The sequence below is a fragment of the Phyllostomus hastatus genome, unplaced genomic scaffold (genome assembly GCF_019186645.2).
Source record: "Phyllostomus hastatus isolate PE091 unplaced genomic scaffold, TTU_PhHast_1.1 phas_contig_159, whole genome shotgun sequence".
Lineage (NCBI taxonomy): Eukaryota > Metazoa > Chordata > Mammalia > Chiroptera > Phyllostomidae > Phyllostomus > Phyllostomus hastatus.
This window is the reverse complement of record NW_025333640.1, coordinates 26,747,738-26,765,022: the sequence shown is the minus strand read 5'-3', so window position 1 is coordinate 26,765,022 and position 17,285 is coordinate 26,747,738. Positions and strand designations below refer to the sequence as shown.

At 51.3% G+C, this 17,285-nt stretch overlaps 1 protein-coding gene across 2 annotated transcripts in view; it reads right to left on the bottom strand.

Moving 5' to 3' along the window:
- Nucleotides 1–17,285, bottom strand: part of SLC10A7 (solute carrier family 10 member 7) — a 199,107-nt gene that overhangs the window by 3,396 nt on the left and 178,426 nt on the right. For both annotated transcript variants that reach the window (XM_045831729.1, XM_045831728.1), the window contains one exon: nt 1,416–1,561. In XM_045831729.1, the coding sequence (XP_045687685.1) occupies nt 1,416–1,561 (146 nt within the window). The remainder of the gene's footprint in view (nt 1–1,415; nt 1,562–17,285) is intronic.

Here is a 17,285-nt window from a genome sequence, read left to right as displayed (position 1 = left end):
CTCCAGCCCCAACTCCGGCACTGATGAGGCGCCCACATACCCTGAGCAAATCGCTCAGCGCTCTGAGCCTCTTCCCTGACCTACAACGGGGCGGCAGAGCCGGCTACAAACAGGGTCGAAGTTACTAAGGAACAACAGTGACAATTGCGACAATCACAGCAGCTAGCTTTCGTCAAACACCTGCCACATACCCTTGCACAACTCCCAGGAGTAGGCATTATCACCAGTTTCAGAGCAGCAGAAACTGAGGGACAGAGCAGGGATGAGCCCAAGGCCGCCAGTGAGAGGGAGGCAGAGCCAGCAGGGTGGCTCGAGGGCCCACACGCTGGACCAGGGAACAGCTGGGACCCAGACTCAACAGGGGGTAGCGTGGCTGTTCTGTTTTCAGGACACTGAGGGCACAGCGCAGGGTGTCCTGCCACTGGCTGTCTCTCTTCCCGCTCATCTCCCGCTAACACTGACACCAGTGTCCAAAGGAAGGAGGCCCCGTGAGTCAAGCCCTGGGGAGAAGCCCGCTCTGTGAGCGCATCCGTGGTCTGCGCAGCATCACAACTTCTTGTGAATCGACCAGCTTATTTTACTGGGGCTGATAATTCAGGAAACCGAATCCACAGATATCAGACCAGTAATGAGACTCTGAGCCAGGCGTGCTGGGATCAAGACCATGTGGGCTCCTCTGCTACTGAAATTTTAGTTCTTAATACCAAACACGCAGTTTTGCTGAGTGAAGATGTTATGGTGTGTCTAGAAAATTAAAAATAAAGTAGGCATCCTAATGAAAGCCAGGAGCTAGCATACGTAGCAGGGCAGCAGGTAAAATCAGGACACATGTGGGAAGTCAAGGGGGGGAAGGGTGTGTGCGCCCGAGAGGGGGGGCACGCATGTTTTGAGTGTATTTCCTGCACCTTTTCCCAATGGCGGAATGCCCTTCAATATGAGCAAATGAAAAAGAGCTTTACAGACTGCATTTTAAGAATAATTGTACTTTTATAGCAATACAAAACATTTAACCCTCAACCCTCCTGTTCAAATTGAAATAGACCAAAGCGTCATCATTATTGGATTTCATTAAGAAAATATGTACTGTATTTTTCGGACCATAAGACACACCTAGATTTTAGAGGAGGAAAATAGGAAAATTTTGAAATAAAAAATGTGGTAAAATATTTAATAACATAAATAACATAATATTTCACCAATGTAAATGTAATCAGAATTCAACAGCAGCATTAACAACCATTATTCCTCCCAAATTTGGGGGTGGGTGGGTGGGAAGTGCTTCTTAGAAGTCTGAAAAATATGGTACTTTGAGAATGAGACTATGTCAGCAAAAGTTAAAAGGCACGAAGAGATGAGACGCAGAAATAGCATTTCGACTTGATTTGGATTCAAATGAGATCTTTCTAGCGCCTCACCTTCTGCCGTGACACCATCCAGGACTTGATGGTGGGCACCAGCACGCTCCCCAGGAGGATCTGGACCGGGTGGTAGATGAGCAGCGGCACGGATATTAGGGAGAGGTGCTCGTGGCCGGCAAACACTATCTTCAGCATCGGAATTCCTGATGGACAAAGAAGACAGGGAATCGAGAGGCGAATTCAGTCTGTCATCAGATGAAACACATTCTCCATTAAAACCGGGACTTTGGACTAGGTCCTGGCCGTGTTTCCCCACGTGTATTCCCAGAACTGAAAAGGCAAGGTCTCTGATGAGTCGTCAAACCCGTTCATCCTCTTTTCCCTACATAAGGCTCTAAGCTCTACCTAGAACCCATTCAAGCTAAAAAGGTGGCCAGTATTTGGGGGCATCGGATAACTCGCTGCAGATTAGCAGACTGTCTAACAAGGAGAGAGGAGAAGACAATATGGAATAAAGTTCCTTCAAGAAGACTGAAGGATACCAGAGGGGCCGAAGTTCGAAGCGAATCTTTCCTTGCTTAGTCACAAAACAGTCTGCTGGCCGTCAGCGAGGCCTGCACGGCACCATTTCCCAGCCTCGGAGTTCCCTTTCGAGTCGGAAGGACACGGTCAGATGGCAGGTGGCACCCGCTGCCGTAAGTGGGTGGCTGCTTCCACCGAACGAACGTTAATCAAGACTTTGGGTGTTCCCATCTGGCCAAGGGTCCCAAAGCGACCTTGCGAACGGCAGCTGACCTGTACGATCAGTGCGGAGTGTTCAGACGCCACACTCAAGTTCAGTGCACAAGGGCGTGCTGCACGCGGGCGTGCTCTCTGTGCCGCCCCCTCGCGCCCAGGGCGCGGCGCGCATGCTCCGTAAGCGCCGGAGGAGTGCCGTGGGCGCCTACTGAGCTCCCTGCAACGCAGTTCAGACCCCGGCAGTTTACTGTCAGTACCGACTGCTTTTCTACGGCCCAGTTGTCAGAACCGCCGCATGCGCGTGTGGGCTTTTTCAGCTAACTGGCTTTAATAGCTTAGCTTCCTTCTGGTTTCTCTGAGAACCGCCTCTGAAAAGGACCCAAGCTCCTAAACCCGTACAACAATGGCACATAAATAACTTATTGTAACCCTGTTAGGGAAAGCCCTGCTTTTGCAATTACTTTTACCTTCTAATAAATTTCAAACTTTTATGCAAAAATGTATTTCCTTGCCCACGTCCTTTTTCACAGCCTCGCACAGCACGGCCATGAACTGAAACACGTTACTCTTCCCAAATGAGGGCTCTCTATCATAGCTTCAGAAGCACACACTTAGATTTCTGCACAGTTTCCGTCTTCTCGCTGATGTAAAAAAACAAAGCAGTTTCTTCTTTAAAAAAACAGCATGCTTAATCTGTTCATAGCTGAGAAGCGACCCTGATGCCCTAGTCCTGGAAAGTCGTTGTGACGAGAAAAGGAGAAGACACAGACTCCTCCTGTTTCCGGGGAGGACTCCGATGGGATGATATCGAGGAGCTGGGGCAGCAGCGGGTGACACAGATGTGGGGCTACAGGGAGCACATGATAGAAGTACGGCGACGTCTGTCCCTAAAACCGATCACAGCGGGGGTTCTGACCTGGAACCCGAGGCCAGGGGCTGCTTGCTGAAGCACCCACAGTTACCCTTTCTTGGGTCAGGCTCGGGCCCTGTGTCACTCAGCTGATGCGGGCACAGAGGGGAAGCCAGGGGGACAGTCACAGGGCTGCTGGCTGAGGAAGTGAACAAGAAATCAACTGCAAGATACACAGGCGTGTTACTGGGAGTGACATCAGAAACCCACCTGAATGCGACGAGACAGCAGTAGTAACAGCAGTGATGGTCAGAGTGTTGTGAGCGCTGACCAGATATCACCTGCGGTCAGTCGGGTGCTCTCCGAGGCCCACGGCAGTCCCGGGAGCCTGGAGTGCGGTCAGCTCCCAGGGGCACTTCCCCCACTGCCTCCGAACAGGCTCGTCCCGGCCAAGCCATTTCCCATTCTGTGACCAGAGCAACGAGTGTAGAGCACAGACCGGATTTTGTCAACTCACACAGGAGTTCCCCACGCAGCACAAGGACCTTCGTGACCTGGCCCCCGCTCCCTGCAGGTCTCACCACCCTTGCCGCTTCTACCTCTGGGCTCCAGCCGAGAAGAGCACCTGCACTCCTGTCCCCACCAGCCGGGCCCACTCCCCGCACCACGCTCTGTCTCTCGCCCGTGGCCTTTGCACTTGAGCCCCTTTTGCCTCGAATGGCCATCACCCACTTCCTGACCAGCTCAATCTTCTGGCCCTTAGTTCTCAAGTGCCCTGCTCTGGGAAGGCACCCTCCAAGTCGCAAGGCCTTTAGATCTTTCTGCTCTGCGCTCACCTGACCCGGGGCAATGCCAGCCCAGTGTCCCGGCGCTCGGTGTCGCTGTCTGAGGCTTGTGTTTTCCTCACTGAGCGTTACGTTTCCTAGGGTCAGAGACTATTTTTTTCTTCCTCTCTGGGCACTCAGTAGGTGCTCAAAGGAGAGTGCTGAATGAACAGGTTTGTGTTTTCCCAGATCCCTTCATAAAAGTGACTGTGCTACGAGTCCATTTTTATTACATTCATTAACTAGAAAAAAAGGGGCAGTTATTTAAAAAAAAAACCACAAACAAACTTACTAGAAAGAGATTCCTTTTAAAAGTAAAATTTAAATGTAGGACTCTTTTCATCTGCTATCACTGCAGTAATATAAATGAAGGAAATTAATTTTAATGCTCCCCAGTACGAGTCCGTGTCACTGTGGCTGACAGGTGCCGACGAGGTTTTGCGAGATGGCATTCGACTTTATGCAAGTGAACACCAGGCACGCACTTACAATCTTGCAGGGACTTTAAGCTGTCATGCTGAAAAATGTTTATAAAACATTAATCAAAAAATGCCTCTTTAATACAATGCATTGTCTGAAAGATGTCTGAAAGGCGCATATTGTAAATGGATTCTTTTTCTGACTAAAGTAATTTCCACCGAAAGCATCTCCCCTCTGCTCTGCAAGTACACCGGGCGGGGAGAGAAAGAGCACTTTCCCAGCACATTACTACCTGCTCCGAACACTGGGGACATCACTAATGTACAGCGTGCCATCCTCCCGTGTCACACATGACACATTTGTCTCGGATTAGCCAACAGGGTTTGACACTGCGGCGGCTTCCATACGCGTGGCTTTCAACTGGCATCTGCCTGGTAGGAACTTGGAGCGCGAGCTTTCTTCTGCTAACGAGCGAGCGAGGGGCTTCTTTCATCCTTGGCTTTTATTCTTTGTTTCCCAGGACGGGAAGGATAAAACAATACATACCAGACCAGGTTTTCTCCCCCCTTATTTTAAATATGTTTATTTTATGTTCTCTGAATTAGACTATTCCCTTTGTATTGGTGTTCAACTTTTAAGTGACTACATTGGAATGGAAGAACTGTTTTTTTTATTTTTCTTGAGAAACAGATATTTTCCTTCCTAGATTAAATATGGACCTTTACATAATTCCCACTGAAGACTGATTGTTTACAGTATAAAAACTATGGACTTTATATGATTTCAGAGTGTATTTTGCTTGTAGGTACACAATGTTCTATCTGTCTATCCACCTATCCATTCATTGATTCAACAAATACTTTCCGGGTCATCTGCTGTACGTGAGTTATTACTCTCATGTTTTGGACGTACGGAAGAGAACACAGACAAAGCCCCTGCCTGCTGGGGCCCTGACTATCTCCGCGTTCCTCTAACGGGCGGAAGAGAGCAGGCCCTGTCACTGGCTTACCCAGTTCCCACAGTTCAAATCCTGGGGATCCTCTGTGACTGATCCCCTGTGTCTTCCCACCTCTTGGTGAAGTCACCAGGCTCCCTAGATCCCTTCCTCCACCCACCGTTCTCCCTCCCTCCCTCTCGGCTCTCACTGCCGCCTTCCCAAGTCAGCTCCTCGCGAGATCAAGCCAAGATGACTCTCACGGCCTCCTGACACGACCCTGTCTTCAGACTCTTCCCTTCATCAATCCTGCAGGCCTCGGGCAGATTCATCTTCCCAAAACCTGCATTAATTACAGCCCTCACCCCACTCCAGAACTACAGTGACTTCCCAGGGCCCCTTCATCAAATCCTCCACCTCTCCAACTTCGGCAGAAAGCGACTGCTAGTCCCACCATTTTGCAGCGCTGACCGCAGGCGGAGCACCTTGCCCACGTGATCTCATGTAGTCCTTCGACGGCCCTGGGGTGGCTGCGTTCCCATTTAAAGATGAGGACCCCGAGGTTTAGAGCGGTTACGTGACTTGCCTACCACCACACATCTGGCAGGTGGTAGAGGCAGACTTAGGCCACTGTCCATTCACTTTTAGTCACTAAGCTGTGTCAACTCTGTTCAACCCAACTTTCAGCTGCCATTCGCTGTCACCGGCTCAGGCCTGGCCCTTTCCTGCCTTTGTGGAAGCTGGGCCCCTCCTGGATCTTGCCCTGCCCTGCTAAGTGCCTCACTTCTAAGGGGTCCTTCAGGCTCAGCTGTACATTTTCCTCCCCGAGAAGGGGGCCCCCTATGGGTTCCTTCTGAAGAGTGAAGGCCCTCTTCCCAGGCGCATTACAGAATTTAGCGTTTGCTGATGTTGCCATTATTTTTCTTTTGTGAAGGTTTTGTTTTCCCCTGAACACAGGCAAACAAAGTATTACATTTTTTGCTCTTCATCTCTTGCAGTATTTAAACCCAGGACTGGTATTCATGACATAAATAATTGATTACTTAAGAACAGGTGCTAAAGTAATGTTTCCTATTGACAAAGACAGGCCGTGGAACAAATACTAGTTGCTTTACTAGGCTGTAAAGAGAATTGTTCACATACCCCTCTGGGAGAGGATTGTCTTTTGTAGGATAAAAATATATTTGATATGGCAGGAAGGTAAGAAACTGAGCTGACCTTGGAACACAAGGTTTGAAAGGACGATGGAACCGTGGAGAGGGAGAGGAGATATATTGAGAAACACCCTTTGTGTCTCCTGGAGCCCCACACTGCACTTACTCCTCACTTAGCTGAGAGAGAGGATACGCCAATCACCTGGACCATTTCCCGTCTTTCAAAGATTCACGCGCCTGACTTCACATGACTTGTTTCCCATTTGACTGCTCTCTCAGCCTTTTCACTGAGTCCTGGACGGAGCTGCTGGCGAATCTGGGATCCAGTTGCTTCTCTCTTTAGTTGTCATGGTGATTTCCCGCTTTTGTGTAGTTTGTTCCCAGTGAGAAACATCCATAACTTGACTATCCAAATGTCCTGCACAGTGTTCTCTGAATCCTCTCTCTGCGTCGTTACTGAACCTCTCAGAAAAGCCCACGTTGGCCTGTGAGAGTCCTTGGGGTAGAGGGTCTCCCCAGGCACAATGTAACCCAGGAAGGCAGTCTGTGTCTGAGAAACACAGCCCCTCTTTCCTGCTGTCACTCAACGCCAATGCGTGTGTCCTCTTCCCCAACTCACACACACACACACACACACACACACACACACACACAGAGTCTTTCTCTCGGGGACAAACAGTCACAGAGAGTCAAATTCACTGGCACGGATGTATCTCAATGACTAAACTGAGGGGCAATTGGAGGCCCTTTCCAGAGCCCGAAGTGATGCCGTGAGAGGGGCCAACAGCAGTTGTGGACTTTGGTTAGGAGAGGCTTCCAGGTGGGGTTGTCCCAGCAGCTAATGCTCAGCGGCTCAGCTGCCGTTTCATCCAGTGGTCGGGAATCCATTGGAGCTGGCGCCTGCACGGGGCGGCACGGCACAGCAGAGGAGGCTGGTGCCCGAGTCAGAGAGCCCTGGGCTGGCGTCCGGCCTCTGCGCACTCACTCACCTCTTCACGGGGCAGGCTACTTGGCCTCGGTTTTCCTATCTGTAAAATACACCTACTTGGCAGGTTTTTTTTTTTTAATGACCAAAATAATACACAATGTCGTGTAAGCAGTAAGACTTAATCCCTCTGGGCCAGACACGGTTGCCGGTGCCGTGAACAAATGGGCAAGTGCCCGTCTGCACGGAGCTCATGCTCCCACCCGTTCCGCAGGAGAGGGGGCGGAGGGCATGGGGCTGAAGCCAGGCACACAGCAGACCCCAGCACCACGAACCCAGGGCACAGGGCGCAGGGGGAGGAGATGCGGGGCTGCCACCCAGAGAGAAGTCATTGGGCAAAACTGATTTGACGAACCCTCGTGCTCTCCGTGCTCTTACAGTGGGTGCAGAGAAAGGCCACCTGCTTCCAGGGCCGGGGCATGGCCTGGCTTGCTGCCCATGAGGCCTGCTCGGTCGGTCCGCAGCTGCCCAGGCCGTGGCCTTTGGGGCAGGTGGTGTGCAGTCTGCACGGCCCCCAGGAGTGCACTCTGCTCGTTGTCCTGGCTATTCTGGGACCTCCCCAGACCCATTCAGGGAGCTTCCACTTGTCTGCAGGAGGCAGACAAGTCAACCTCCTGCAGATCCCCCAGGGAAGGGGGACAGGGTGTCACGGACCAGGTGACCTGCTCTCAGGCACGCCCATCTAAGTGACTGGTCTTTTGCTCCCATAATGCACCCCACACGGCCTTACGCCGATCTGCATGCCACTCCCTGCCCCGTTTCTCTTGTGTCTTTCCATCCCTGACTGACAACTGCCGCTGTGTTGTCTTCAGTGCCACTCCACCACTGCACCAGAATCCCTGTGATTGCTTCCCGAGACACAGAAACCACCTTTGTCCTCTTTAAATGAAGAATTCTCCAAAACGAGGTACGACCGAACCATGTCCGCCAACAGGAGCTCTCCCACAGCTTCCTCGGCGCCCCAGGGATGATGCGTTCCCGGAACCGCCCAGACCTAGAGCATCTCCAAATGGTGAGCAGAGGCAACCCCAGCAGCTCCCGATGCCTGACAACCCCCTGGGCGAGACCTCAGGCGGACAAACAGGATACTCTGCTGTTTATCCTGAATAGATAGGTTCCAGTGGAATTTAAATTTCCATCCTCTGGAGCCTGAAAAATGCCCCATTATCTATCGCCTCTGTGGATAGCACAGGAGAGAGAGAGCCTCACTAGTGACACATGGGATGTCAGTGACCGCGCTGTCCAAGCTGGGCAGTCTCTCTGCTGTCCCCAAAGGGCTCGCACGCGCTCCTACCACCCCTCCCCTCTTAGGTGGGAAGGTTTTAAAGCCTGATTTCTTTCCTGGGGTAGTTGGAACCTTTTTAGTTATGTGAAGTAGATGTTTATGTAAAACTTCCTTGAGAGATGTCTCCTTCCTTCATATTTCAGAACCAGAATTCAGAAATGTCCCTTTACCCAAAAGGGAGATTTAGGCCTGGAAGATCAGGAAAATGAGCAAATACAAGGTTCTTGGGCCATTATTAAGAGAAACCAATGATCTTCCCTTCCATTGTGAGCTGGATGGCGGAAAGCAGTGCTCCAGCCTGGGCGTCTGGGTGGTTGCACCCACACAGGGCTCTGGAGGCCTTGTCTGGAGGGAGCTCCGGGGTGCCGATCTTCGCGTGCACGCTGGTGAGGCGGAGCGGCCGCAGGGAAGAGTGACACGGGGCTCCCTCCGCACCAGGCACCGTCACGGAGTGCGCAGACGTCCACTCATTCACTCACGTCTACCATGTGGGCAGGACTACCGTTCTTCTCTCCGTTTTTCAGGTAAGAGGCTGAGGCAGTGGATGATGAGAAACGTCCCCAAGGCCCCGCACAGCCAGGGACAGGCTGCGGAAGCAGGCGGGCTGGCTCTGTGCTAGGCTACGCCCAAGTCCTCGGGGACCCTGGAGAGGAGATGCTCGATAACACTGACACAGAATAACAGGGGGTGAAAACCTAAGAACAATACTATTTGCGCAAGAAAGGTCGGACAGGAAGAGAGGCGCTCCTCTCAACAAAGGTGCCTATGTGGCTGACCTTTGACGCGCTTGGAACAGAAGTTGGTTGATGACCATTTTCGGCCCACTGGGAGAATTAAGGCCTGTGTGCTCGCCTTCAGTCACCTGGGCTGCAATCCCTCCACTTCGCTGGAAGTTTCCTGTAAATAAAGATGCAAGACAGACCCTGACGAGCAGCTGGTGTGACTTCTGTTTTGAAACAGGCATGTTCTGATTGGAAAAGATGTTTAATGAATGGCCTGAGCCGGCTCACCAGATGCTGAAATGAAACATTTAACTCCACCAATTGAAGGTTTCCGCCTGGGAAGATTAGGTACACCCTCACCTGTCTGACAGCGTTGTAGGAGTAATTAGCAGGCAGGGAGTTCGAGAATGAATTAGAGGCTGAGCCACGGAGCCTTTGCTCGAATGCCGCATCTTCCAGGAGGAGTCGCCATATTGGTACTGGGCAGCAGTACAGTGAGAGTATTTTTTTTTTTTACTTCTCTAGGCTGTGAATGAAGAGCTGTTTGTCTCCTTAAAGAGAAAATTTGGCTTCTGGTTCACACTCGAGGGTGTGAGAACATCAAAAATAGGAACGAGAATTTCATACGACAAAAATAAAGCAGTCACCAGAATGCGTGGACTGTGGCCATTGCCACAGAACTGGCCCCCCTGCCTGGCTCCGCAAAGCCTGGCTAGTGTTACAGAATTTCTTACGTGTGTTTTAACACAAATGAAGGAAAGCACTTGAACTTGAGCCTGAGTTAAAGAGCAGCTGATGGGCGGGACAGGCACTTTCACTGATTCCACCACCGCCCTGAAGTTCTCGGTATCCCTAATCCTCTTGACAGTGGACTCGGGGGGTGGGGACACTTCCAAAAATCTTTAGTCGTCACTGTGAGTCAGCTGTGACCCACATGGACATTAATTATTTGTAACACACCCTTTTTGTTGTTTTAGCAGCATGGCCAGTAATCCCCCTGTCTGGAATTCTCTTCCTGATGGCTCCATGTATATGATGAATATGAACCTCGGAAAAGATGCCTTCTGAGATAAAATGATAAGGCAGTTTTGATCTGGGGGCTAGAACTCGGCTATTTCTCCTTAAATCCATCTCTCTTGAGAAGGCCGACTCAGGTTTCTGAGGTGGAACTCGACTGGGTGATGCCCTGCTAACCTGCTCCTGCCCTTTACTTACTCTCAACGGTACAAAAATCCGGGAGTAAGAACTTCATGTAGAAGACTTTTAGGCAGAGGAAGAAATTAGGAAAACCCAGGGGGCGAATTCTGGAAATAATGATGTTTTCCTAATTTCCACAGTTCTCCTTACCTCTGAATACTTAACATATCTAATCACAACACAGAGAACTGTGGATTTCCCAAATCAGCACAAACAAATGGCTGATCTGTACTAATAAGTAGGCCAAATAAGGAGGCATAACCCTCCCTTGAGTTTGTGTTGGGACGCAGCAGAATAGAAACAGGTGGACAAGAAGTAGTCTAACATGGTGGCTGTCAGCCCCGCTGCACGCTGGAGTCACCTGGGTGACTTTTTAAAAGCCAGGACACCTGGGTCTGTCCTGAGAGGCCCCGAGTCAACGGGGTGGTGAGGGGCCCAGCACCACTGCTGCTGGACAGCTCCTGGGCGACCCCCAATGTGGGCCAGGTCCGGCTGGGTCCAGGAGCTGAGATTGGTAATCAGGGGAGCAAGAGGACACTGGAAGATTCTGGAATGAGCCGATGAGCTGATGTGTGCCAGCTCTGCCATTTCCTCACTATGCGAACAGGGGTGGGTCCTTGGGCCTCTCCAGGCTCGGTTTCCCAGTTCGGACAATATGACCAATAACGGCCATTGTGCAGGGTTGTTGTGAGGAATAAATGAGATGACAAGGCAATTTATGGGCCTTATCCAGTGCCCAGCATGCAGCAGGCACCAAGTGAGTGCCAGAGCCTTCCGTTTTTAATGTGCCAAAGTGTTCTTACATCTACTCTCTGATTTAATGTTCGCCTCAACCTTGTGAGACAGGAGAGAAATATAGGCTTGCCAGTTTGGATGTCTCTGTGTCTGGTTGATTTAGAATTTCACATCATTTTATTATCAAAATAACGTCACACCCTCTCTCACCCCTGGAATGCCTCAGGCCTCCATCTCGGAGCTCCTTCCTCCCATCTGCTGACTCTTTCATGATATCATCCAGTCTGAGAGCTTTAAATAACAGTGATATGCTGAAAATGCCAGCCTGGACCAGATTCTAAACCTCACAAAACCAACTCTCCACTGGATGTTGAAAAGACACATCTCAAACCTGACGTGCTCAAAGCCGACCCCGAGGTCTGCCCCCACAGCCCAAACCAGCTCCTCTGTAATCCTTCCCAGTCCAGGGAAGGGCCACTCTGTCCTTCCAGCTCCTCAGGCCAAATGCCTAGGAAAGTCTTTAGTTCTTCCTCCTACACACACATCCAGTTCGTCAGCAAGTCCTATTAGCTCCGCGATCAGAATATGTCCAGAATCCAGCATGTCTCACCATTCCACCAACATCGCTTTTTGTCTGGATTCAAGCCTCTTAATGGGCCTGTTTCTCATTGCAGCATGCTTTCACCCATCCAACCCATCTCTATGTAGCACAGCAGCCATGGAGGTCTTTTCAAAGGGGAAGCTGCGTCTGGTTGCTCGGCTACTCCAAACCCCCTAATGGCCTCCCCTCTTCAGGGTCAGTGGGTTTCACACCATGTTGCTCATCCCTCTTCTGTTATTTTTTACCACGTACCCCATAACTCTCTTCCTCCCTCTCCTGCCCCCTGCATGCCGGTCCCTTCCTCTCCCCTCAACTTGCAAGCACACTGTTGCCTCAGGCCCCTTGCCCCCACTCTTCCCTTCGGTTGGCATCTCCTTCCCAGAAACACCCACACGGCTTGCTCCCTCTTGGCTTCAGGTCTCGGATCCAATGTCGCCCTTGAGCCTGAGACCGTTTCACCTGCACCCTGGCATGCCTTATTCTCCTCCCTGCTTTCGCTTTTCTCCACAACACTCACTGCCATCGGGAGCGCCACACGGGTAGGTAGGTGTGTGTCTGTTTAACCCCACTACAAATGGAAGCGAGAGAAGGGGGGTAACTTTGTTGTGTTTTGTTCATTTCTGTACCCTGTAGGGTCAAAACAGGGCCTGACGCATACCAGGCACTAAACAAACACTTGTTGAATGAATGAATGAATGAATGAAGTCAATTATTTTTTAAGCCCCCTTTCATTGACACCACGGCTTCCTGTACATTTCTGCACTTGCTCTCAGGTGCAGAGGGGTTTGTTTCTTATTAACTAATTTTTAGAGAGTTTGCTCTAGCGCTCCTCGAGTACTAGTGCCCGAGGAGAATAGTACAGTAGCACTAGTCCTCAAGCACTAGTGCATAGAGCAAACGTGCAGCAAAGGCAGCTTTGGAAAGTGGCACTACTACAGTGCCATCAGTGTGCTCAGCTTCAGCACGGGGGACATTCCAGAGGAGCTGGCGTCCCAGTACCTAGGAAATCTTTGAGTTTTGCCCAAGTTTACATCTCCTCCTATCCCCAGTGTAACTTTCTAAAACCTACGAGCACCCCACACCTTTCAACATTGGGCAGCTGACTGTAATTTCTGGCTGGAGTTGTTCGGATGGGCTGCAGATGGGGACAAGGAGGTGGCAGTGTCACCCTCGTTTTGCAGCCGCAGGTTCATCTATTCATTTACTATTCATTAAATACATGCAAACTGGCTTACAGCATCTGCTTTCATTATGGGAACTTCTGGGAAGAGACACGAGCGAATCGAGAATTGGCATGATGCAGCTCTCAAACGACAGTTGTCATTTGTCCCTCCCTGCTGGCGACCTCTGGGGTGAGATCCCTCACTCCACTCACAGTAAACACCTGTTGTTCTCTGGTGCGCATTTCAGCGCTGCCGGAGGCCCCCGTTCCAGTGTGAATCGTGGTCCTGCGAACCGGAGCCCTCTCACAGACGGCCAGGGCGGAGACGGCCAGGAGGCGCGGGGAAAGGGCCGCCCCCAGGCCTCGTGAGAAAGGACAGGCCCCAGCACGACAGAGTGTGATCCCCTCCCTTCCTGTGGCATTTCCCTTTCAGAAGCATGATCATTAACGTGTAAAATTCATCTCTTTAGAGCTACTTCTAACTACGACAAGGTGGTTTTTGCTCTGAAGCAAACACAAAACCATGGATTAAAAGCGTGTACACCAGGACCTGCCAGTGGGAAGCCATCGGGATGAAGACTCGGTCTGCAGTGTCAGGTGCCACCGAACACCTTGCAAGGCATCCCCGCCCCCTTGCCGGTGGGCTGCAGGAGAACCACAGCGCAGTGGGCTCGGCTGCCGTGATGTGGATGCATGCGGCCTGTCTCGCTCCTGCTGCGTCTCTGAGACCAAGTGAGCAGCACGCGGATGTCACACCCTTCCTAGGTATTTCTAGAGGACTGCGGGTGCGATGGGAAGGACCTTGAATTTGACACCAGAGACCGGGGTTTAAACCCCAACTGTGCCGCCTACCAGCTATGGGGTTGGGCGAGCTGACCCTAACATGCTTGGTTTCCAAACCCCAGCCGAAAATGAGGCTGCAAAGGCTATTTCAGACGGTGGTTGGGGGTTTCAGGGAGACAGCGTGTGTGAAGGACCTAGTACAGTGCCAGGCGTAGAGTCAGCGCCCCCGAATGACAGCCATTATTATTATCACCACTAGAAAGAGCATTACGAAACAGTACCATGGGGCTCCAATGCAGTACTGTATGTGGTCTACAGGGCGGGCAGGGGAAGGGCTGGCATCTCCCTGGACCTGCGGAGAATGGTGACACCTGCAGACGAGCACGGACACTGCAGCTTCCTGCTGGGAGGTGCCCGGACCTCCGCTGGCCCCCACCTGTTCACGATTCGCTGACGAGGGCTTCTGCGTCTATCGGGTTTGCTGGCTTCTGGAAAGCAGTGATTCCGTCTTGGTTCCTTGGGTCTTTCCACAGTATCAATGACACTGTGGGATTCTTTTTTTAAAGTCATGTATCACTCCCTTCATAAAGGGACTGATAAAAGGATAACTCTCAAACAGTGGGCCTTGTGGAATTATTTTGCGTACACACAGACACACGTGTTTTACCCTCAGGCTGCCTGTCAGGAAGACATGGTGTTAGAGGAGCTGAGCCTCCCTCTGGGTGCTGGGCACAGTGGGCCCCGAACGGACGGTCTTCTCGCCATCAGGCCCTGCTCTGTGGACGCTGGCACCCGTCACGTCCGAGTCTGCGGCTGGACCGGACGGACACAAGAGGAATGCAAGGGGACACCTGAAACTCAGGCACAAGAGTGGGGACTGCGGCTACGGGCCAGACAACAGGAGCAGGTTCCGGTCCTTCCCAGACAGGACCGCAGAGCCACGGGGCGAGGACGTGAGTGGCTCCCAGGCGTCAGGGCCCCGGCCTCCGGAGCTGTTTTATAAACATTCTATTGTTTATTCAACTTCGTCATAGTCCTCAGGAGTGTGTTATGAGGACATCTGTGTCCTAAGTATCTCCTTTGGCTGATGACGACTTAAAAGTATCTAAAAGTGGGGTGTACCACGGCCAGGCTAAAGTTAAGAAACCCCCAAACTAACAAGCTGGGTTGACTCAAACTGCTCCCCCGTCAACAAAGCGTACCTGGTCAAACCGGACCGAACGCTCTGCTGGGTCAAAAGCCTCTCCGGCAACCTGGGCTCCCGGGCCAGCAGCCCTGAGAGCTGGAGGTGACCGTGGGTGCTTGTGATGCGGCGGCTCTCAAACCCCCATGTGCACGATACTCTTTTCTCAAGTGTGTTACAAAGAGCAGTCCCCAGGGTCTTATTCTTAAAAATTCTGAGTCAGTGGGCCTCAGGCGAGGCCCACTAAGTTTTTTTTTAAGGAAGCAATGTACTAGAGCTCGAGGGGCTGCCCTTTGAGAAATGCTCACCCTAGGGTGTCCCTCTGAATGACCCGAGATTCTGAAGCGAACACTTTAGTCTTTCAAAGTCAGAGCGCCGCGGAACATTAGAACTGGAAGGGACCGGGAGACTGTCTGTCCAGTCTGAACCTGCCGCAGTCAGGGGACCACGGGACAGACACCAGCTGCTGGGCCGCAGCCCCGGACCCCGGGCAGGGCTCCCCCCATCACAGTCAGCATGGAATCCCCCACCTGAGCAGCTGCCCGTCCCTGGTGCTGAACTGACTAGCACGATCGTGCGCTGTCAACGTCACAGTATTTTCGGGTAAATTACTTTGTATAGTAAGCACTTAGCACAGTGTTTGCCTACTGAGTGCTCAACTAACGTCAGGTGTTATTATTCCTGCTACTGAAAATATAATGAATAGAGAATTAAAAAATAAATCAGTGAAAGGTATAGAAATGCTGCCATAGAAGCTGAATTAATGAAGTCTAAGCGTAAATGATCTTTCACTGCAAATCAAGAATTGTTCCGAGTCTTATTTTATCTCTGGTTCTTACATGGTATTGGACATCTGGGCTCAGGTTCAGGGAAAAGGCAGCAGCAGAGGCGCAGGCCCACATGGTAACTGTTCGAGGACCAGGATACAATCCGGCCTAAAGAAACGTGGGTGAGGAGAGGGGCGGGGTGCGGGCCGTTGGGCGCTCTGGCGAGCACCCCCCCCCCCCACAATGCATCGCTGAACTGCCTGGCACTCAAGGGCCGGCCTGGGTGCCCCCCATGGAGGCGTGTTCCCTTTGACTGCATACTCGCTGCCCGGAACCAGGGGACTTCCTAACGTTTGATCACCAAGTCTAGACGTACTAGCAGTGATTTTCAGACACCAAACTCAGACTCAAAAGTTCAAAAGAAAATACTCCAGAAACCTCAGAGGAACGTGGAGTGTATCACTTCATCAGAGGGCTTACCCTTCTCTCTGTGGGTCGGGAAATAGCACCGCACCACAGGCCCTGCCCGCTGCCCCTGGGCATGCGGCTCGATCTGCCCCGTCATTCATTTCGGGGGCATCTTTAAGATCTGTCAGAAATCTGCCAAAATCTGCAGGTCCCCCAGATAGCCACGCCCGATGGAACTGTGGCCCCGGGGCCAGACGGCAGGACGGAAACAATTGCCGATCTGCCCCAAACAAAAACCCCTGTCTGCTGCCTTCCCTCTGCACTTCTGCTTCTGCTTGAACCACTCACTGTCAGACAGCCCGAGGCGCTCAGTGTGTAGGAAGGGGGCGCACACAGTGTGGCCTCACCAAGGGTACGGGCTGTCCTACCAAGGCTCACATCAAAGAGCCCACAGCTTTCTGTTAATAAAGAAAGCAAACGGAGAGGGTGCCGGGGTGTGGCTGGGCCACACGGCAGTCTGTGCTGACGGGAACCACACTTTAAAACCACCGTATTGCTGGCAGTGCAATCGGCAAAACTACCTTACAACCAGAAACACAACCAGAAGTAACTTGCTTCTTTAAACAATTGATATAACAACAGAAACCCACTCGGGACTGCACAGTTACCATAGCTGGACTCAGTAGAGCGCTTTCTGGTCTGCTTTGTATCCTATTACCCAATGCATCGCTGGATGTTTGCAGGCCCAGAATCCAGTCTCTACATGATCTGGGATAAGTTCTTAACTTTTTTCTATGCTCTCACTTTTCTGCATGCAAAATAAGATAACCACTGACTTGATACTCCACCTGGTTCAGGTAACAGGCCTCAATGGGTTAAGTGCTGTTACAAAGTGCTTCCCATGGTAGGCAGAGTGGTTTTGTTAAGATACTAGTCTTCATGTGCCAAGTAGCATCACAGATAAAGTTCAGGAAAAAAAGGAAAACAGGATGGCAAACGTTCATATTTCAATTCCATTGCCTTTTGAGAAAATAATGTAGATGGTATTAAATGATGCTTTCAGCCCAAGTTGCAGGTAATCGCTTAGTATTCTCGCAAAGCTCCCAAGTACAATCGAACACAGGAACCTTTTCAGACTTGGTTTCTCTGTGAAAATCTTTGGAGCGTGTCACGATGTGT